At 41.6% G+C, this 22,535-nt stretch overlaps 1 protein-coding gene and 1 long non-coding RNA gene across 2 annotated transcripts in view; one reads left to right on the top strand and one right to left on the bottom strand.

Annotated features, from left to right (window-relative positions):
• Positions 1–1,148, bottom strand: part of ACTR3 (actin related protein 3) — a 56,020-nt gene extending 54,872 nt beyond the window's left edge. The window contains exon 1 of the mRNA XM_032353833.1: positions 777–1,148. Within this exon, the coding sequence (XP_032209724.1) occupies positions 777–820 (44 nt within the window). The 5' untranslated portion in view covers positions 821–1,148. The remainder of the gene's footprint in view (positions 1–776) is intronic.
• Positions 1,149–7,794: 6,646 nt separating this feature from the next.
• The window catches only part of LOC116596739, a 100,066-nt gene continuing 85,325 nt past the window's right edge, over positions 7,795–22,535 (top strand). The window contains exon 1 of the long non-coding RNA XR_004288294.1: positions 7,795–7,889. This is a non-coding gene — a long non-coding RNA (uncharacterized LOC116596739). The remainder of the gene's footprint in view (positions 7,890–22,535) is intronic.

Below are 22,535 nucleotides of genomic sequence, written 5' to 3'. Positions count from 1 at the left end.
AAAGACTGAAAGCAGGAAGCGGCTTTGACAAAACTAAGGAAGTTGCAGCGCGCTTGCTCACTGGGGGACTTTTTTGAGGCAAGAGAAGTAACACACGACATCTTTCTCTCTCAAATTAAAATGTGACTTGGTCCACCGGTATAGGCGCAGTAGGAGATGGGAAAGACCCGAGTAGGAATAGGAGAGGAGGTGGGTGGTCAAATAAAAGCCCCGACCTAGGTTCCCATTTTCAGAGTCTGATTCTTCCCTTTCCCCACCCACACCCCTGGGCAGAGTGTTGTCACGGCAATCTTGCAAAACCTACAAGGAGTGCTTCTCTTTTCTCGCTCCTCTGCCGGCTGTCCCCGCGCTCGATCCACTCGGTCCCCAAATCCACGGGCAGGAAGGGACATGGAGGCAAAGGAGAGCCGGGTGCACGGGGTCTGAGAGCACCCCGACCGCACCGCGGGCCCTGGAGGGGCGACCGGCCCCACGTCTCCTTGGGCGGCGCTGCCCACCGCGATGGGGGAAGGGCTGGGAGGGGTCGCACGGAGCAAGCCGCTCCCAAGGGGTTTCTCGGCCCCGCGCCCCCGCCCCGGTCCCAGCGGGTGAAGCCAGGCAACAAGGGAGGCCCTGGCTCCGGGCCCCACCCCTGGCAACACGGCGCGGCTAAGACTGACACGGCCGGCGGCACCACCTTGCCGCAGCACACATCTGCCGACCTCCACCCTCCCCCGCCATTTTCCCACCTCCGCCTCAGTTTCCCCACCCCCTCCCCCGCCCGTCAGCCCCCTTACCCCGTGCCACAGTCCACCACACAGGCCGGCAGCCGTCCCGCCATCTTCCTCCTCGCCTGCTACTGCCGCTGCCGCCGTCTGCTCCGTGCTGATTGGGGCCTGGGATTGGCGGCAGGAGATCGGAGCTATCTGACCATCCACAGCCGGGCCGCCGTCTCCGTCCGGGGGGGGAGCCGGGAAGCCGAAGCAGTAGCGAGAAAGCAGCAGGCTCGGTCAGCGGCTACCACTTCCGCAACCCAGGCGGGCAGACAGTCCCCGCCCTGCCCCGCCGCGGCCTCCTCCCCCTCTCTTCCCTCCTCCTCCCTCCTGCCCCCACCCTACAACTTCTTCCCCCCACGCCGCCTTGCCCCGGAAAGCCAAGATGGCCGCCGGTGCCGCCGCCCCGGCCAGGCCAGGCCCAGGCCGCGAGCGCTCCCCCTTCCGGCTCCGAGCGGGAGGGGCGAGAGAGCATGCGCAGTGACGTGCTGCCGCCAGCTGCCGCTCGCGTCCCGACGTTAATGAAGTCCACTTCGGGTTTTCCCAGAGGGTAGGGGCGGGGAAGTCGGCCGGAGCCTCTGATTCTCCAGAAGCTGGAAGGGTTCTTTAGTTTCAATTACTTCTGTGCTAGGATGGAGGAGCTGCAACCCGCAGCCGCGAATATCTTCTCCATTTCCCCGGGGAAAACTGGCTTAATAGAAAACGTTCTACACACAACCTTCTTGTAACTTGGAGAGTCCGCTTTTCTGGGTGGAAATGAGCGATATCAGACCGAGGGTGAGCTCTCGGGAGGGATGGGTAAACAAAGGCTTGCTCCGTATCCCTTCTGCCTTCGTGCGGAGTTTTTAGTCATTTACACCTGTGCATTGTTACATTGCACAGGACAAGTGTTACAACACTGTCTAGATTGTAGGCCACCCCAGGGGCAGGCCTGTACCCACGAGGAAGACAAACCTCCTCGGAGTGCGTTCTACATAATGTTCTCTATAAACGAACGGTCCGTTATTCAAGGCTTTTGGATGACGGCAAAGATAACCTCTGCAATAGTTCAGGCTTTTACTGTTTTACCAGCAGGATTATACCAAAGGTTATGGACCCCAAAAAAATTAGGAAAAAAAGGTTAAAAACTGGAAAGCCTAGAACAATGGTTTTCAAACTTAAATGTGCATCAGAGTTACCTGGAAGGCTTGCTGAAACAGATTGCTGGGCCACATCCCTGGAGTTTCCTGTTTAGGCGGTCCGGAGAAGAGCCTGGTAATGTGCATTTCCAACAAGTTCTCGGGTGATGGCGTGGGACCCCACCTGGGAAACCTAGAAGTTTAACAGCTTTCCACCCGATTTATCTTCCGGTAAATCAACAATTTGCTTATGTAGCTGAAATAAAAAATATTTTCCCTAAGAAGGGATGTCTTATTCACAACAGAAGTTAAAAGTAAGTTGTTAGACTGGGCTGCGAGATGGAAAGTGGGCTTTTCACCTATCTGACAGATAAATATTGCTCACCTACTCAATTATGGCAGGGACCCTACTGCTCCTGAGTAGTCATTGGGCACAAAATAGATAAGGTTCTTATCTCAAGAGTTCACAGTTTCGTGGGAAAACATAAATTGTGTTAAAAGCAATACCAGAGAGCAGGGGGCTATGAGAAATGAAAATTAAGGGTGGGAGAATGGGAGGGAAGTGGAATATAGGGAAAGCTTCTCTGACAAAGTGACATTTTAAAAATGAGGCAGGAGATAGGGAAAAGGGTGAGGAGGAAGGGGAGCCCTCCAGAACAGGAAATGGCAAGTCAAGGACCTGAGGTGGGAAAGAGCTTGGATCCTTTCACCAATTCAAAGAAGACCCAAATGGTCAAAGTGAAGTGAGTCAGGGAAGTTTCAATGGGAGATGGAGCCAGGGAGATAAGAAGAATCAAAATACAAGGATTTGTAGACTTCTAAAAGCAGCCTGGAAGCGATCAAAGAGATTTAAGCAAGGAAAGGTGGCTGCTTGGTAGAGAATGGACCCCACAAATTAAAGATGGAAGTGAATGGTCTTATAATACATTGTGTGCTATAAACCAGGGATAGGAATTATGTGAGCAGTAACATCCAGGTGGGACCAAACATGCAGAGAGACAACTTAGAGAAATCATCATCACCAACTAGTGCCCAGCACATCCACAGCTACTCACAGAAAACAGATAAATAATCCTCTGGGGAGGCTTTCCTCAGTGATTGTCTTCCAAGAAGTCATGCAGAAGTGGTTCTCTGTTCAGATGCATAGTTGCTTTTCTCCCTACATTTTAGAAGACACTAAGTGAGGATTCTTTGCTGCCTTTCACAACAGCAGATATTTAAGGTCATTTAAGGTCATTTCATCTTTGAGAAAAGATACCTGAAGATCAGCTGTGTCAGAAAAGGGACATGTGGGTTGTTTGGGGTAAAGAGTTGTTTCCAGCAATACCAGTAGTAAGTCAGGAGCAAAAGGATCTTACCAAATGGGTCCTGAGAACAGAGGTTAGGAACTTAAACAGGTCCATCAGGGAAACCCACACTGGTGGTCCTCAAGATGGCTGCTCACATACAGGCCTTGTGTGGTTTGTCACAGAAATAGTTACATCAAGGGTCAGGAACTGAAATGCTCCCAGGGTCCAAACAGGTGCATTATGTGTAAAGAGGACCCTGAGGAGGTTTGGCGATATGGAGAGTCCACATCCCCACCAAAGGCAGTAGAAAACTTGCTCCACAGAGATGTAGACGCAGTGTTGCCCAAACTTCCCTTTGTGGGGGGATAATCTATATTTTTTATCTGTTGGTAACTAATTCTCTGCAGGCTATATCTGACCTGCAGGCTACCAGTTTTCAACTGTTTGAAAAGTTTTCAACTTTTGATCTGGGAAGCTCTTCAACATTTACATAGAGATTGTATTCAAATATGCAGCTCAGGTCAGTGCTAGGTACTGTATCTTATCAGCATAAGGGAAGCTTCTAGGATAGTCTCTTTCATGGAGTCAAGTCTGCTCTTTGTAAAAGATGCAACTGTTAGAAACCTTTGGAAGCTTCTAACAGTCACTGGTGGCATTATTTATGCTTGTTCCTCATAATTTGTCTACCCAAAAACACTTCGCTTGCTGAAGACCCCTCCTACTTCCTACTTCCTACTTCCTAGTGCCAGAATTGGTGAGCCTCTGGAGTGTTGCTGTGGTTCAGCCTTCCTCAGCGTCACGCAGCCTTCAGATGCACATCTAGCGAGAGTGCATCTGACCACCCTGTTTGCATATGTACCCTTCCTCCTCCAAATACAGAGAAGCAGAAGATGTTGGAGTTAGAAGGGCTCACAGAGATCATCTTTAGACAAGAAAAGGAAAGCAGTGGTGGATGGATGGGGTTTGTTTGCCCCATACCCATTCATCCCTAATAGCACCCCAATTTCCTTTTAGTTCAGATCAACTTGTCACTTTCTAAGCCCGGTACCCAACATTTCAAGCATTTGTGAGTCTTGTAATATCTTTCCAAGAAAGCCCCTTTTGCTTAAATTGGTAGTAATCAGCTTTCATTGCTTACATCGAATTTAAGAATACTAAGTGATGCAGAGGACAACAGAATTTAAGTGACTTTCCCAGTATCTCAGAGAAACTAGGGAACAGGACCCGGACCAAAGCCCAGCTCTTTTCAGGCCTCTTTAGTTGTAATGCCACAGCATTGTTTAATTTTGACTGATATACTAGTTAACCAGTTACTGTGAGATTTCCTAGGTTATTTGTGTTTTAAGGCCAACTTAGCAAATGTTTCTGGATCTTAAATGTCCAAGAAACTCACGTATCACTCAATCTCCATTATGTTAAAATGAGAAATGTTATTATTTTTTTAAAGATTTTATTTATTTATTTGACAGATCAAAAGTAGGCAGAGAGGCAGGCAGAGAGAGAGGAGGAAGCTGGCTCCCTGCTAAGCAGAGAGTCTGATGCAGAACTCGATCCCAGGACCCTGGGATCATGACCTGAGCCAAAGACAGAGGCTTTAACCCACTGAGCCACCCAGGATCTACATGTTGTTGTTGTTTTTAAATCAACATAAGTACTTGCTGCAAGGATGACTATTTGCAAATTAGCAGACCAATCAAATCCACAAAGAATATTGATTAAGGGCAGATAGATAAATGGTCAAGCTGTCCATACAGCCTAATGGTGAGAGGAAATGGCTGTGAATCTTCTCCCTAGTCCCATTGTGTGATCTTAGTCAACTAACTTAATCTTCTCCCCAGTCCCATTGTGTGATCTTAGTCAACTAACTTAATGTGTAGAGACAGCACTGAACTTAGAATCAAGACACTTGAGGGTGGGGATTCCTGGGTGGCTCAGTTGGTTAAGTGTCTGGCTGTTTGTTTCGGCTCAGGTTGTCATCTCAGGGTCGTGAAATGGAGCCCTGTGTCAATCTCAGAATGCAATACAGAGTCAGCTTAAGATTCTCTCTTCCTGGGACACCTGGGTGGCTCAGTTGGTTGAGCAGCTGCCTGATCCCAGCGTCCTGGGATCGAGTCCCGCATCGGGCTCCTTGCTCAGCAGGGAGCCTGCTTCTCCCTCTGCCTCTGCCTGCCATTCTGTCTGCCTGTGCTCGCTCTCCCCCACCCCTCTCTCTGATAAATAAATCAAATCTTTAAAAAAAAAAAAAAAAGATTCTCTCTTCCCTTCTTTCTGCCCTTCTGGCTCATGCACTCAAGCTCTGTCTCTCAAATAAATAAATAAATAAAATCTTAAAAAAAGAGAAAGAGACTTGAGAATGAATTCTTTAATCTATTTTAATCTATAAATTTGCAGAAATAACCTATGGGGTTGTTTAAAGCTTGAATTTTAGGAAAGGATATTATAAATTATAGAATGATCTTATATGGACAAATCAAGAGGACAGTGGTGTAATTTTAAATTAATGACTCTTACTTATTACCTAGACATACAGACTTAAACATCCAAAAATGTGTTCTCCTCATCACAGAGGTTATCTTGTGGCCTACATGCTTACTCTTTTCATGCTACCATTGTGCAGAATATTTTTAGAAGATCTCCTACAGACTCGCCTTCAGAGCCCATGGCACATTCTCTTAAATGTCTCCCTTGGTGGCTGGTCTTGGCCTTTTGTGGTTAGATTTGATTTTGGAATTGGTCAAAAGTCATTTGTGTAAGAGCTCAAGCTCAGTGAATAAAATGGCAGATCAACTAGAGCTGTTTTTTTGATGAACTGCTTTGTGTGACTATAAAGTAATAAAACTAGTTTTCATAAGTGACTTTCTCAACTGCTGCTGCCCACAAACTTCTAAAATGAACTTCTGGAATGATTTTACTCCATGGCTACATCCCTGGGATAAAATACCTTATACTCATTATATGCTTCATTTCAATTGAAAATATATTTCATATAGTAATAATATTGTACAGTGTTTGAAAGGAGGTGAGAATCTGTGGGATCTATCACTATCTGGTCTCCATCACCACTGCAAAAAAATGAAGTTTATTTAATATATAAATCAGTTGGAAAGAAAATACAGGTTAGACTCCCTCACCCCCTCCCACATACATCATATTACATATAAACACAAGTTGCAGATAGACTACATAAATCTTCAATATAGAGTAAAATCCATATTCCTCATTGTGGTCTGCTAAGCCCATTGTATCCGGGTGCCTGCCTCCCTTTCCAACTTCTCCTGTCCCTCATGAGTTAGCCACATAAGCCTTCTTGCTCTTCCTCACACACACTGAGGCTGTTTCTACCTGTGTCTTTTCCCTGGACTTCTGTCCTATCATTAGTTATTCCAGAATCCATTTAAATTTCATTTGCTCAGGACAGCCTGTTCTGACCACCGATTCTCAAGGAGACTTTCTCACTCCCCCATGTCACCATGTTTTAATTTTCTAATGAAATGCCTTTTTAATATACTGGTTTATTTGCTTATTATCTATCTCTCTCAACCAGAAAAACATGCCCTCTAAAATCTGAAAAGGAATCGGCTGATAACAAGTGCACAACAAATATCAATTGAATGAATTAGTTAAAGAACAAAAATAAGACTAAATATATTAGAATAAAATTTAGGAAAATATTTGTATAATCTCAAAGTGGGAAAGACTTTCTTAAGTAGAGACTCATAGCTATTAATGGAAAGACTTGGTTATATAAACAATTGGATATTCATTGGCTAAAGCTTTTTCTAGAAATTATAGATTAAAAAAATTTATATTACATATAACAAAGGTTAATATTCTAAGAGTTAAAAACAATAATTAAAGTGCAAATAATCCAACAGAAACATTGGCAAAGGCTATTAACATAAACTCCCTACAGAGGAGTAAGACAATTAAAATAGACAACTATCATAGAAAAAGAGGCTTTTCATTGCTGATAGTAAGGGAAATACAAATTAAACAATGGTAACATCTTTAACCACACTTCACAACATTTAAAATGAGAAAAAAGAGGCACCTGGGTGGTTCAGTTGGTTAAGTGGATGCCTTGGGCTTAGGTCATGATCCCGGGGTCCTGGGATGATGAAGCTGGGCTCCTTCTCAGCAGGGAGTCTATTTCTCCCTCTCTCTTTGTCCCTCCCCCTGCTTATGCACACTCCCTCTCACTCATCCTCTCTCAAATAAATAAATACAATCTTAAAAGAAATACGATAAAATAGAAAAATATGCAGAGCTGATAAGTGTACATGCACTTGCATTGTACACCGTTCTGAGAACATGAATTGCCCCACTTCCTATGAAGTTAGCCATTGATCTCAATTTTTTTATTTATGTGTATTAGTACGTATTAGTCTTAGGAATCCCATTTTGGTGAATCCTAAAAAAATAAAAGTACTATAATAGGAGGGAAAGAAGATTATGATCATGAAGAATTATTTTTAAAATTTGGAGTTTTAGAAATACATTCTTTTTATTTTAAAGATTTTATTTACCTATTTGACACAGAGAAAGAGCACAAGCAAGCAGAGCAGTAACCAGAGGGAGAGGGAGAAGCAGACTCCCTGCTGAGCAAGGAGCCCAATGTGGGACTTGATCCCAGGACCCTGGGATCATGACCTGAGCCGAAGGCAGGCCCTTAAAGGACTGAACCACCGAGGTGCCCTAGAGAAACATTCTTCAAGTTCCTCTCTGACCAGGTAAATCTCAGGTTTCTTCTAACATAGAAGAAGGGGAGCTTGGGTCTTAAGAGGCATTCACAATCTCTTCCATATGTCAGTAATAACCTGCAGGGCAATGTAGCAGACTGATATTTACGTCTTCTCCTTAGTAACAATACCTGGATTTTACTAATGAGCCTGTGTGCCCCAAAAAAGGCAGTATTTCTCAATTGCATTTGCAGCTGATTGTGGCAGTGCAATTAAGTTTTGGCCAGTGAGATACAAGTAGAAGTAGTGAAGTGGAGTTTCTAGAAAATAACTTTAAAAAAGGTTTACTCAGAATACCAATTTTTTCCCCTTCGCTTTTCTTCTGCCTACACCATGGATAAAGTACCTGGAGCTCTTCAGCCACTATGAATGGTTAACTGACCTTGAGACCAGGAGCCATGTCCTAAGGAAGATGAGGCAGCAAAATGGAAGGAACTCAGGTTCCATATGGCCCTGAAGTGCCATATTAGCCCTTGACCACCTACGTTCAGGCTTATTTTACATAAGAGAAAAATAAACCCTTAGTGGTTAAGCCACCATAATTGGGTGTTTTTAGTTATATGCAGCTGAATCTCATCCTGATTGATAATGCCGTGGGTGATCAATAGGGACTGGAGAGACCGTATTAAATTCGAAAACCCATACAGCATCAGTAATATTATCGCCATGTAGGCATGTGGAGCCAGATCTTCCAATTTTTCATATTAAATTTTCCCCAATATTTTGCCAACAAAACGTTTTCTTTGCTGTATCTAGACCAAAGGCCACCAGTTTGTGACCTTGGATTTGTAGTGTGATCTAATATTTGGAAAGATGCACAAAAGCAGGGGGTAAGAAAGGGAGAAAGGAAGGAAGACCTCCTGCATGACACAAAATGAAGAAACCTTTTAGAACCTCTAAAAGTAAGGAGAGTTTAATTCGAGCCCAAGTGAAGACCGCTGCCTGGGGAACATGTTCTTTACAGGGAAGAATGTGCTCCAGAGAATGAACTGTCTTTAACAGAGTTAAGTACTTTCTACATCTTATCAAAGCTCAGCAACTTATAGATTCACATATAGAGAGGAATCATGAATTTTATCGTAAAGGATTGCAGGCAACGGGAGCACTAATGGATATCTCAAGGATAAAACAGTTTCCCATTAGGCTACTCATTCACAAAGCAGATGTACAATGCGTGCATGGCAGGCCATAAATCAGGCTCTGGATTTGAACAAAGTTTATGTACAGTCATGTTGATTTAGAATGAAAGCTACAATGGCTTCCTTTGTATATCAGGCCTTTAAAGAGGTTTTTTTTCATCACTATATATGTACCTTACCCTCCCCTTTCCACAGTCTTGCTTTCTGTGGTTTCAGTCACCTAGGGACAGCCACGGTCTGCAAACAGATGACACTCCTGAAGTAGCCTCAAAGTTCAATGGTAGCCGAACACCATATCACAACACTTGTGTCATTCGCCTATTTCATCACATCACGTAGGCATTTTATCATCTTACGTCGTCATAACAAGAGCAATAAGACATCTTGAGACAGAGTGAGAGAGACCACAATCACATAACCTTCATTACAGTATGTTGTTATAATTGTTCTGTTTCACTGGAAGTTATTGTTAACCTCTGACTGTGCCTAATTTATAAATTAAACTTGATTATAGGCATGTACATACAGGACAAACATATATAGGGACCAGTATTACCCACGGTTTTGGGAATCCACTGGAAATCTTGGAATATATTGTCCAAGGATGAAGGGGGACCACGGTACCTACTTATATGTGGTTTAAACATAGAGACATTATGGAAGATTGCACAGAAAACAATGGAAACCTAAAAGGAGATGCGACTGAAAGGGGAGGTTATTGACTTTTTCCTTTAACTCTGAATTTCCTGTCTTGTTACAATGAATACACATCAATTTTGTAATATAAAAAGTCTAATAAGATAAGAGGAAAATTGCTGAAGTTAGCCAGACTGAAACTCCAATGCAAATGTCACAACATAATGATAGAAAGCTTTTAGGATAACCCAGTCAGAGGAGGTTCAATTTGTTTAGGAGCAAGTCATTAATTTAAGTATTAATACCTAAAACTAGAAAATACAGATTTGAGAGGGAAGGCATACACATATTATAGGTTACAGTGACTTTTGTTAGGTGTAGATGAACTGGAGGTCACATATATATGCCTGTCAATTACAGAAAAAAATGCTCCAGGAAATGGTACCCTCATTATTTTTTCAATGAAAGATAAAAAGAAGTACATTCTTAGTTCTCTAAAATTACATTGTGGCTCAATGTGTGCATTGCATTTAGTTTAACACATTATGCTATTTTATTAAAATCGATTCTAGTTTTGGAGTAACTCAGATTTTTAAATATTTATTGCTTTTTTTTTTTTCCTGCTTGCCTCTCAGGCATTGCAATGCTCTTGAAAACACATATTTCAAAAATGTCCTGGCTTCTCATTCCAATTTAAAACTGCATTTGGTTCCAGTTTGAGGAGAAGAAACTAAATTGTGAATACATTTGTTCAGACACATTTATTTTCATCCTTTGGTAGATTTGACAACCTGTAACAGTTCTCACATTTCTGGAACAAGCCCACTAATTATAGAAGAAACTAATAATAACAATATGATAAATAATAAATTACTTAACTGTATGGAATTATCCAAAATGAAGTCATTGAACTTTCTCCGTGTGCTTGTTCCCCCCAACCCCAACCCACCCCGACATGCACCATGTACCACAACAGCATATATGCCTAGGAAATTGTGATACTTAAATAGTAGTCAGCTGCTCTAACATGAAGTCAGTGTTTTTCTCATAGAATAATAATTGTACATGAGAGTCTTGGTATACCTCCCCAGTTTAACAAATGAGTAAACTGGAGCACAGAACTAAATGACTTATTTAAGATCTCACAACAAACTAGTACAGTGTATCTCTACTTAAATATGTCTCTAGAGGTTCATAGATGATAAGAGCTATATTGAAAATCCAAACGATTGGGGTGCCTGGGTGGCTCAGTTGGTTAGACATCTGTCTTGGGCCAGAGTTCTGAGATCCAGCTCAGTGGTGAGCCTGATTCTCCCTCTTCCTCTGCCTGCCTCTCCCTCTGCTTGTTCTCTCTCTCTCTCAAATAAATACATAAAATATTTTTTTTTAAAGAAAGAAAATTCAAACAATTCTTGCGAACTATAACAAATTCAATGATGTTATAAAATCTTGGCATAATTTCTAGTAGGTAGAGACACTTACGATGGTAAATTAGAGAAGCCAAACTCAAATCAGCTCAAAAATTTAAAAAAAAAAAATTTTCTTTAGAATGAGTGATTTCAAATAAGTGTAAATTCCGAGAGGCAACTGGGTTCAAGTGTCGCTGGATGCAAAGCTCAAAAATATCAGAATCTGCCTCTCTCTTTTTGGCTTTGCCTGCCACTGTGGTCATTCTCAGGCAGCTTTACTAACACAGTGGCAAAAGCGGCCTATGTTCTAACAGTTCATCAACAGCGGGGCAGAGAGCACATCTTTCTCAATGGCCAGAACAAAGGAATTGGGAGTAGCTCTCATTGGCTGGTATGCATTAGGTGTCCTTCCTGGCCACTTCACTGGAGCTAGTTGGCTAAGCCTGAGTCACATACTCTACCTCTTCCCTACAAATTCCATCAAAAAGAAGTACCTGTATAGGAAGTGGAGGAGGCATGGTCACACAGCGGAAAAAGTGCTTATTACCCAAATAGAAGTAATGAATATAAGGCAAAGAAAAACAAAATCTATTAAATTTACATTGAATCGTAAGCTGATATACAATTAAGTGCTAATTTCTTGCTTAGTGGTTGGGTGCTCCTGGTATTTTCATTAAAAAAAAAAAAAACTACCAACCCTCTAGAAGAGGATACTGTAATACCAGGAAAAACTGAAATACGCTGAAAAATATTGTTGAATTTGGAAAAAAAAAAAGATGCATGGTATGTGTATGTGTATATTGACAGTCCATAAATGAACACAAAGGCAAAAGAAAAATTAAGATGTTGGACATCTGCCAAACATTACATTAATTTAAATGCTTAATTATTCCCTCAATCCTGTACTGGGAAAGCAATCATTATGTTTTTGCAGTAGCATTTGTTTATTTTGGTTTCCATTTCATCTCTAATGCTGATGAGCTTGTGCTAACTTCACTTAATCGTATTCCATTGGAAGGCATATAATATTCAGTCCATAAAGAGTAATGGCCTCATACATAGCTAATTTTTATCACAGTGTAACTAGAACTCTGCTCATTCACTTCTCCATTTGTTCATTTACGCATGGGCCAGTTACGAACCAGGAACAACGCTGGACATAAGATTAGAGAGATGAGTAATCTGCAGCCTCACCCCCTGAAGAAGTCAAAGTGCAATGACAGAAACACACAAATAAAAGTTAAAGAACACTATGGCAAGGGATTTGCACAGGTCTTTAGAAGCAGAGGAGGACCCATAACTTACACAGATGAGAGACCAGGCAACGCTTCAAAAAAGAAGGTGTAGGGCATTCTTTCCAGGGCAAAGCAGGTGACAGGCAATTCTGGAGAGAATGACATGTGCGGCAACACAAAAGCTTAAAAGGAACCGTGGGAGTTTCAGAAAAAGGATATAATTGTGGCTGTGGTATAAGCTGTGTACAGGGTCAGAGTCAAGGTGAATGACTCCTTGTGCTAAGTTTGGACTTGATCTTGCAGTTCCAAAACCCTGGTTCCCAAGCTGGGACCCAGCTGACAGCAAAGAGCCATCTGGAGAGCTTGTTAAAAAGACAGATTGCTCAGGCACCACTTCCGGAAATTTGGGTTAAGGAAGACTCTGTGTTTTAAGAAATTTCCCTGTGTGATTCGGGAACATATGCAAGTTTAGAGAACCACTGTGGGGATCCTTCAGAGGGTACTGGGAAAGAGAATAACATGTTTTGGAAAGACAGCTCCTTGCCAGTGGAAAGTTGCAGTAGAGCAGGTCAAAACAGGAGATGGAGAGACCTGATTAGGAGACCATTGTGATAGAACAAATTGAGAAATGGCTAGCACCCACACGGCAGCCGAGGCAGTGGGGGTGCAGAGGAGGTGAACGCTCAGATATATTTCTGAGAAATGTAACCCTCGGAACTAAATGATCTGTTTGATGTGGGAAGTGGTGTGTGTGGGCGGGAAGGGGGTCGGGGGGAGGCGGGGGAATCTACTTTGCGAAGGGTGCCCTTGAGAACCGGAAGTAAGAGGCAAGCAGGAGGTGTGGCTGTGTGTACCGCAGGGGGATGTTAGCTCAAGGTGGGAGACCAAACTGGAGCTTGCCAGGGGCAGGAAGCCAAGGCTTGGGACTGGGCTATGCAAGATCCAGAGGCTCGGTTCTGAGCTTCAAAACTTGCTGACGATCTTCACCTGGGGATACCTCCCTTCTTTGTGCCACGTGGGGTCCCTGCCAATAGTCATCTCTCACAGCCCCTATAGTAGCTACTTAGGCTTTTTCTCTGGCTTATAAACTGAAGCCAGGAATTATGTGACTCTATGTTCTTAGAGCCTAGCCTAGTGCCTGCACATACTTGATGCTTATGTTTCTAAGTAAATGAATTTTATTAATTACCTAGGTACAGCTACAGCCTCATTATATCTGTACAGGTTAGGGCTTCATGTGTGCGTGTGGGGGGGCGGGTATATAAACTTATATTTCTATAATTGTACATGCTTCCTTTATTACTTTCCAAAATGCACATTTTTATGAAGAATAAGAGTATGCCAGATACAGGGCTTTCTTCCAAACACTAATTATTGCAAGATGCATGTGTAATTAATGAACCAGGCATCTGCTGCAGATATTTAAATTCTACCAAAAAGAGCTTGATTAATAAAAAATTACTTTCTAAAACTTTTAAGCTAATTAATTAAAGACAAGGAGTAATTTTCAATTCAATTATCCAAATAAGTGCATGTGGATCTACAGAGATTATTTTTAAGTAGAGTGGTATGTACTTCAAGGTATTAGTCTTTTTCTCTATGGTAGTACATGGAATAAATAAGAGAGGCTTTAGCCTGTCCTATTATTTATTTTGCATGGAGTCACTACCATGCAAAATAAATAATAGGACAGAAAATGTAAGGCTAACTGAAAGGATATGTTTTAACTTTCTTCACTGATTGGATCATTCTTTTTTTTTTTTTAATTCCCTATTATTTTTGCCTTCCTTATTGCAGATGAGCGCCCACTGACTACTGAACTGGAACATCTTATTTACAGGGTTTCAAATCAACAGAAAACTCAAATACTTACAACTTCCCTTTATAATCTACCCTCATGAGAAAAAGCAATGACAAGTCAGCAAGTTAATATCAGTAATTACAAAGTACAATTTCCAAACAGATGTGGGAATTAACATCAGAGAACCAAAAAATGTAAAATAGCAAAGATATCAGCAAAAATTAAGAGAAGTATTTTGGGGGGTACCTGAGTGGCTCACATGGTTAAGCACCTGCCTTCTGCTCAGATTATGATCTCCAGGTCCTGAGATCAAGCCCCAGGTTGGACACCCAGTTCAGCGGGGAGTCTACTTCTCCCTCTCCCTCTGTATTTTCCCCCTGCTCATGTTCTCTCCTTCTCTCTCTTTCAAATGAATAAATAAAATCTTTTAAAAAAAAGTAATTTTTGGATTCTAATGCCTACATTTCAAACTGGTTATTTGTACTTAATTTTCACATATGGATACCAAATTATACCTCTCTATCCCTCTTTAACTCTTTGTTATTTCCCAGTGTGTGTAAATGCATTTGATATAACCTAATACTGTGAAAATTTGTAAGTTCCTGTTTCCCCTGATCTCCAGGAGGTTGTTTTATGCTTCTCAACTTATAATTTACAATATGTATGTGCTAGTTCATTGCCCTTCTCTTGCTCTGTCTATATTGAAAGAAGTTGGGTCTTGCCAACTCCATTTGCTAGGCTCCTTTGCCTATGCCACAAAGAAATTAGCACAATGAAAGATAAAAAGACAAAGTAGGAACACTGGCAGAAGAAGAGGAGAAACCAAGGTATTTCTCCTCCTCTCCGACTCAGAGAGCTTTCCCCACAATGGCTGCTTCTCTGTGATTCCTATTCCAGGTCCAGCCAGAATCAATGGTTCTAGGACTCTGTTGACCCTAGGGATGGAGAGGAGAGGCTTCCTGCTATGGCTACTGGCTAGGGTGCCCATCCTTCTCCAGTTTGGCTTTTCGGTCCTTCCAACACATTTGTACCTAGTTCCTGGTGTTAAATTCCCTCAACTGACCTACCTCACTTGGGCTCTGATTTCTGGTTGGACCCCCATCTCATACACTGAAGTCACAATACCTGGGAAGTGGTTAGGCAAAGAACAAAATGATTATCATCACGGAAGAATTTATGCAGGTACTGCAAGGCTCACATCCAAAAATGTGAGATATAAAATAACTAATGAAAGTGTTGTTGAAAATATATAATACAATGGAAACAGTTATTTAATTTTTTAAAGCCACTTTCACTTAGTTCTTATCTTCATTCATTAGTAATCTCCCATCAGTAGGGAAACTGTGGGGAATGGAGCAGAGGGAACAAAGAATCATGCCCACGCTGAGCCGGAAATAGTTCCAAGTAGAATTGCCTGTACAAAAGAAAGAGAGATGTAATCAGCACTCAGGGGAGGAAACAAGATGCATTTACATGGTTACTGTTAAATAACAATGAAGACCTCTCTGAAGTCCCCCGCAGCTAACTCCCCAGACACTCTTTCTTTCTCTGCATTAATCTGACCTTCCCAATATACAAAAGCAGTCAAGATTCATTGGATGGAAGAGTCTAAGACAGTTGTCAGTGACCTAAAGGGCCTGGGGATGAGCCATCCTTTGAGATAGGCTTTGAAATCAGATTTGGTGCTCTATGCAAAGTGGACGCTGTGATTTCATGATCTTGGGCAGGGTTTGGTTCATCATGTCTAGCTCCCAAGCAAATCCATTTCTAACTTTGTTGAAGCCAGACTGGAAGCCCCATAAGGGGCCAGTTTTATTCTCCAAGGAGTGATGGGTCATGTGTTGGTTTCCTGGGACTGCGGTAGCAAAGTACACAATCTAGATGGGGGGCACTTAAGCAACAGAAATTTACTGTCTCACAGCTCTGGAGGCTGAAAGTCCAAGACCAAGCTGTGGGCAGGGGGGCTCCCTTGTGAGGGTTGTGGCGGAAAATGTGTTCCAGGCCTCTCTCCTCATTTCTGGTGATTTGCTGGCAATCTTCTGTGTTCCTTGGCTTCCAGAAGCATCATCCTGATCTTGTCCTAGCATTCTCCTTGTGTGTGCATGTCTGTTTCACACGTGTGCATTGTCTACCCCAATTTCCCTCTCATTGGGACAGCAGTCATTTTGGATTAGTGCTTACCCTGATGATCTCAGTTTAACTTGATCACCTCTGCACAGATCCTATCTATAAATAAAGTCACATTCTGAGGTCCTAAGGGTTAAAACTTCAGCAAATCTTATTGAGAGGAACACCATTCAACCTCTAACTGGCCATTTATACAGATTAGCTCATTGTTTCTTGCTGAACTTTTCTTCCCACACCCACCTACCCATTTCTTTCCACCACAGCCTTCTGGCAGAACTTAGGTCAGAAGCCCATTTGGTAAACTCATTCACACTAAAGCATAATTCCCTAGAATTGTCTTTGTCTATTTATAAAGTATAACAGTCCAAAAGGATATGAAGCAGCAATAAGAAAACAATAAAGTTTAATATACTGTCCCTTCTGGAAATATGTACCTTTTATCAAATCACAAGAATATACCCATTCCTCACTGTAATGTGAATGGTAGCAACACTTTTTACTTAAAAAAGTTGCTAAGAAGCCCTTGGTTTTCATTGTAATTAACATAAAAACTGCATTCTCTATTAATGGCAGAATAAGGTTAAGATTCCATGTTGTTGATACAATGGTTTGCACTCATAATTTCTTACTGAAGATTACTGTAAATTTCTTTAACACTAGCTAAAAACATAAACACTGCTGAAGGAACTGTAAACTTGGTAATAGCTACTGAAACATTATTTATTTCATAAATGGTGCAAAAAATTGGCAAGATATTTGAACCACTCAAAGGAGCAATGGCTTTTTTTTAAGTCCATACCCTCCTATAATGCCTCTGCCCATAGCATTTAACCCACTGAGCCACCCAGGCACCCCTACCCATAGCATTTAAAAGCCATGTTTGCACCCAATGAAAAATTTATTTTTTTAAGCTAAAAAGTGTGGGATATGATGGCACCAATATCACATTTAAGAAAAACTTAAAAATAAAGTGACACTAAGAACTCAAAGGTAAGATAGAACAACTTCATGCTCTAAAATACAACTGATTCGTAATATTCACAGAATCGATTTTCTAGAGCCCCTGCCAACCTGGAATTAGCCATCATTCTTTGGGAAGGACAGGGTGCAAGGCTCTGGTCACAACTTTTTTGTCAACCAAATGCATAATCTTATTTTGTATGTGCTTCTTTTTAAAGGCACATTCCTTAATATACGTTGCTGATTCATGAATAGTGAACCCGTGGCCAGCAACATCGTAACTCATGCCTGAATGAGGCTTGTCTAACTGTTTTCCCCTTTGGGCACATCACGGTCTTCTTGCACTTAGGAACATTAAACAGCGTGTCAGGACTCTGCTTGAGGGCCATTTTAAATAGCAAAATCAACTGCGAAAAACACAAAAATGTGAAAAATTAGCGCTAAATAAACCACAAGAGGGATATTTGTTTACAGTATCAGAGCCAAATCAAGAAGGCAAAGAACCCCCTTGTTGGACCTTAGCTGGGAACATGCCCAATCAGCAACTCAAATTTTGCCATTCTGTGCATATCTGGGAATGACCATGAAAGTGGCATGGGTATTGATTTCGGGGTTACAAATAAAATTTTTATTGAATAGAATTCTCAAACATGGAAGCCATGAATACTGAGATACTTTAATCTGGCTTCCATGACCCATAAGTTGAAAGAAAAAAAAAGGCTCTATTTGTCTCACAAAATCAGTTATTTACATTTAAGGTTCATATTTGTAAGCTGAGACCTTGTAGAGTGGTGGATAAGTACAATGTTCAAGTCCTTCTACGGATTATCTGAGTGACCTTGGGCAAGAAGGCAAGATCTCTGTGGGCCTCAGCTTCTTATTCATTAGAAGGTTTGGACTACAGCTAAAACATGTGTATGTGTGTGTGTATATATATATATATATACATACATTCACATACGTATATATATATATACAGATACTTTTCAAGTTATCTTAGAATTCTAACACACACAACAATGCTCACCCATAAATGTGTTTACCATCAGGAAGACATATAAGAAATAATACCCTAGATAGATGGAGGGCAGTGATGTGATGGGAGATGTTTCACTGTATTTCTTTTGGTGTTTGAACAATGAAAACATATTAACTATTTTAAAAATTAAACTATATAAAGAAGGAAGAGAATAAGAATTAGACTTTAAGAAGAAGGAAGGGGAAAGGAGGAAGAGGTGTTTTAAGCTCAGATGACATTATGACCATTAGGTCACAGGGTTTTCTTCTTTTACGTATCTTTTTATAAGTCACATATTTATTAAGGACTTACTGAACACCAGGGACAGTACTAGACATTATTCATTCTATTTAATTTTTTCTTAGGCCTGTGAAGTACTTATTAGGTTGAATCACACGAAATTGCTGATTTTTAACGATTTTGACCTACACAAATGTCTGTTGCTTACATTTAACCTAATGTTAACTCCTCATTTCAATGGTGAGGAACCCAAGGTTCCCAAAAGCTGAGTAACTGCCCAGCAGCACACACAGCTTCGAAGGCCCCTGACCCGAACTGAGATCTGTTCCCAGAGTCATGTGTATGAATCTCAGGCCATGAAAATAAATGTACAAGAACTTTTTTTCTTTTCCTGTATGTGACCTTAAATGCCACCAAGTGGCAGAGATGTGATATCCATTAAGTCAGGATCGTCTCCTCTCGCCACTTCACACTCACTCCCTAGAAGTGCTACACAGACGCCTCAGGCTCAGGAGCCCTGGGGTCTCCCAGTCATTCCTTCTGCTTTCTGCTCCTTTTTGGCAGGGGAAGGGAACTCTGGGATCCCACTCCCTTCTCCTTAGCCTTTGGGGGAGTGCCACATGTCCCCTTTGCTCTCAGGGAGGAAGTATACATCACAGACTACTTTCTCTGAAACCACCACTGGCTTCCTCACTGGGTCTCCTGGATGCAGACCCTTAAACTAGTTTCAAAAGGCAGAAAAGTCAGGCTTTGACATATTGTCCACAATCCAAGGCTTGAGTCCTTTAAGACATTGGTTTTGAAATTTCAAAAGCTTAATCTTCTACCTTTATAGACTCTTCTCTTTAACTCTTTCCTGCTTAGAGTTTCAAAGCCTATTTTTCTAACTAAAAAAAAAAAAAAAAAAAAATCAAGAATCTATGTTTGCTTTCATTCTTTTCTTAAGGCAATAAAGGCAAAAGAATTAGTAGCCTGAAAGGTGAGTGTCTGGGAAAGTATAGGGGTAACAGGAAAGAAGGAAAGAATGGATGGGAAAAGAGGAACACATAAGCTAATGTTCAAAATACTGTTCTGCCGCATACGTGTGCTATTCTTCTCTCAACCTGACTTCTCAGGTCGTCGTCATGCATAAGCAGAAGGGGTACCTGGGTGGCTCAGTCAGTTAAGCATCCAACTCTTGATTTTGGCTCAGGTCCTGATCTTAGGGTCCTGAGACAGAGCCCTGCATTGGGCTCTGTGCTGGCCATGGAGCCTGCTTAAGATTGTCTCTCTCCCTCACCCTCTGCCCTTCTCCCCAGCTCGCTCTCTAAATATATAAATACATAAATAAGGATGAACAAGAAGTCGCACAGACCCAGCTTTATTTGAAGAATACAGGGTTAGACCATGGAAATATGGTTACAGTGATTTTCATTTGTGACCATGTCTAGATTAAAACAAGAAGTTGCCAATCTTACTAAATAGAAGGGATCTTTTTAGGCAAGTGAAACTGAAACTTAATTTCCAACCAAGAGTTGAATAGCAACCTGGCACTGATTGAATAGGAAAGCCCACTGTGGCTGCAGCTCTGTGGCCCTTTTGCTTTGCTTGTGAAGCAGTTCTTTTAGACATAGATGGGGTGCTGGGCCACTATTTAGGCAAGACTCACATAAAAAGAAATCTATCAACATGACATGATAAATCAGAGAGGAGAGTCAAGCAAACGGTACTGCTATGCTGCATCTAAATTGTAAAAGTGAGGAAGGATGGGGGAAAACAGTGTAATTAGAGGCATGTGAACTCTCTTGTAGAAGGAACAGCAAAATATACTATTTTTGAAATTATAGTGGGAACTTGAAGTCCTAAGGAGATGGAAATAAGAATAAGAGAACAAGGAGAAGGGTAGAATAAAAGGGAAAAGGCACAATGTGTGCTCAGACTCAGAAAAGTATTTGATTAGACAGACACCTCTAAGAATCAGAGAAGGAACAGCAAAAAAACCCCATTTCTCCTAAGTACAGTAAGAGATACAAGGTTGGAGAGGAAAAGAGTGAGAGGTGGTGGGGGAGGGTTTGACACTAACAAATTTAATGGAAGAAGAGTGAATGTTTGTAAGAGAAAAAATAAAAATTGATTTTTTTGAAGTAAAAATATTTTCAAGGTACGAAGTCCCTTAGTCAACCATTAATGTTTAATTTAGATTATACAACTTTGTCGCACTTACTATGTATTTTTCTAAAAATAGTTTGAAGAGTGCTACCTAATCTTTGTGGCCACAGTTCAGAATACAGTTATGGAGTCTCATATAATCCCAGATAGTTTCTTCTCCTGAAGGCTAATTTTGTTCTCTACCTGCCGAACTGAGAAAAGAAGCACGAGTTATTTCTTCACTAAGGAGCAATCGTTAAACCGGCTCTAGTTCTTGAAGGAGAGGCAAACGTATGGATGTTTCAAGTTTCTCTTATAAAGGTTTCTCCTGCGGACACCTGGGTGGCTTGGTTAAGGGGCCTTCGGTTTGTTTGGGTCATGATCCCAGAGTCCTGGGATTGAGTCCCACATCAGGCTCTCTGCTCAGCAGGGACTCAGCTTCTCTCTCTGCCTCTTAACCCAACTCATGCTCACTCTCTCCCTCAAATAAATAAATAAAATCTTTTAAAAATAAATAAGTAAAAAAATAAAGGTTTCTCCTTGCACAAAGGATCTCTCACAGTTGTGGGGGCACTTTATGCTCTCAGCAGTTTCAGATGACTGACTTCGTTGGCATTTTGGTAAATTCTATCATATAGGGCATTTTCTACATCATGTGTTTTCACATACTGCTTTTCCACTATCAAGACCAATAAAATATTAGACGTGGTTAATTCATTAGTTTCTTATTCTCTAATTACTCTCAACCTTTCTCTGTTTTCCCTCAGTTTTGTCTTTTTCTTTCCTTCTGACTAGAGAGCTTTTTATGCCCCTGGTCAGTTCTGTTGACGTTCTAAATCTCTAGTCTTTCACTTGGCAAAGTAACACAAAACCTAGAAGACCGAGAAAAAGTCCACAACGGGATAAATATTTGGCCCCCTAATACTGTAATCAACTGCTGCCAGGCCCTACATTGGCACTGTGGCCTTTTGAGGTAGTCAAAGGGCATCAGGGGTTATCAACCAAAGATTTAAAGCCAGGCTAGACCTGACTGGATTTATCACTCAGCTATGTGGCATCCTACATGAAGTAGTGATATCCACTTGATACCATTTATAAAGTTTCTAAGGGCACTACAGTTCCTGCCATAAAATAGGCATTGAAAGAATATTCATTCCTCTCCCTTACTCATAGCAGACTGTTAAAGTGCTGAGTCACTCACAGGTTACGTGACAAGGGCTGGGGTTAGATCTTCCTGACAGAAATAGAGGTGGAAACTCTACCCTCACACCCCAGGGTCATTGCACAGTGCTGCTGAACTCTGACCAGCCCACCAAGCCTGCTGAAACCAGGGCATCAGCTGACACCCAAGTGGATGACATAATCTCCCTGGAGGCAGGTCATGAGCACCCCCCCAGCCCATAATCCCAAAATAGCCCAAATGCATACTGTAATTTCAAAGAAGACCACCCTAATTAGCCCCATAATTACACAACAACAAATGCAGATATTCCCAGCCAAACAATATCACTCGGAACTTTTAATTTGTTAATGTGAGACAGACAAGGTTTAAGTGTTTGGACTTTAAAAGACTTAGCGCCTGGGGCACCTGGGTGGTTCAGTCTGGAGTCAAGGGATGGAGCCCTGCATCAGGCTCCCTGCTCAGCGAGAAGTCTGCTTTTCCCTCTGCCCCAGACCCCACTCATGCGCTCTCTCTCTTTCTGTCTCTCTTGAATAAATAAATAACATCTTTAAAAAAAAAAAAAAAGAGAGAGAGACCTACCTGCTTTCTCCTTCCCTAAATCTCATCTGTGAGGAACTCCTAGACCTCTGTCTCTGTCTGGTACATGTTACCTGCTTTTCCACTTCAGCACTTAATCTTAGGTCTCTAATAGTCTTATTATTTATGTTTTTTTTAAACAGCATATAAGAAAAATTAGTGTCAGCCTCTGTGGAAAAGACTTGG

The sequence above is a fragment of the Mustela erminea genome, chromosome 8 (assembly GCF_009829155.1).
Source record: "Mustela erminea isolate mMusErm1 chromosome 8, mMusErm1.Pri, whole genome shotgun sequence".
Classification (NCBI taxonomy): domain Eukaryota; kingdom Metazoa; phylum Chordata; class Mammalia; order Carnivora; family Mustelidae; genus Mustela; species Mustela erminea.
Note: the sequence above shows the minus strand (reverse complement) of the source record. Positions and strands in the feature narration are given on the sequence as shown.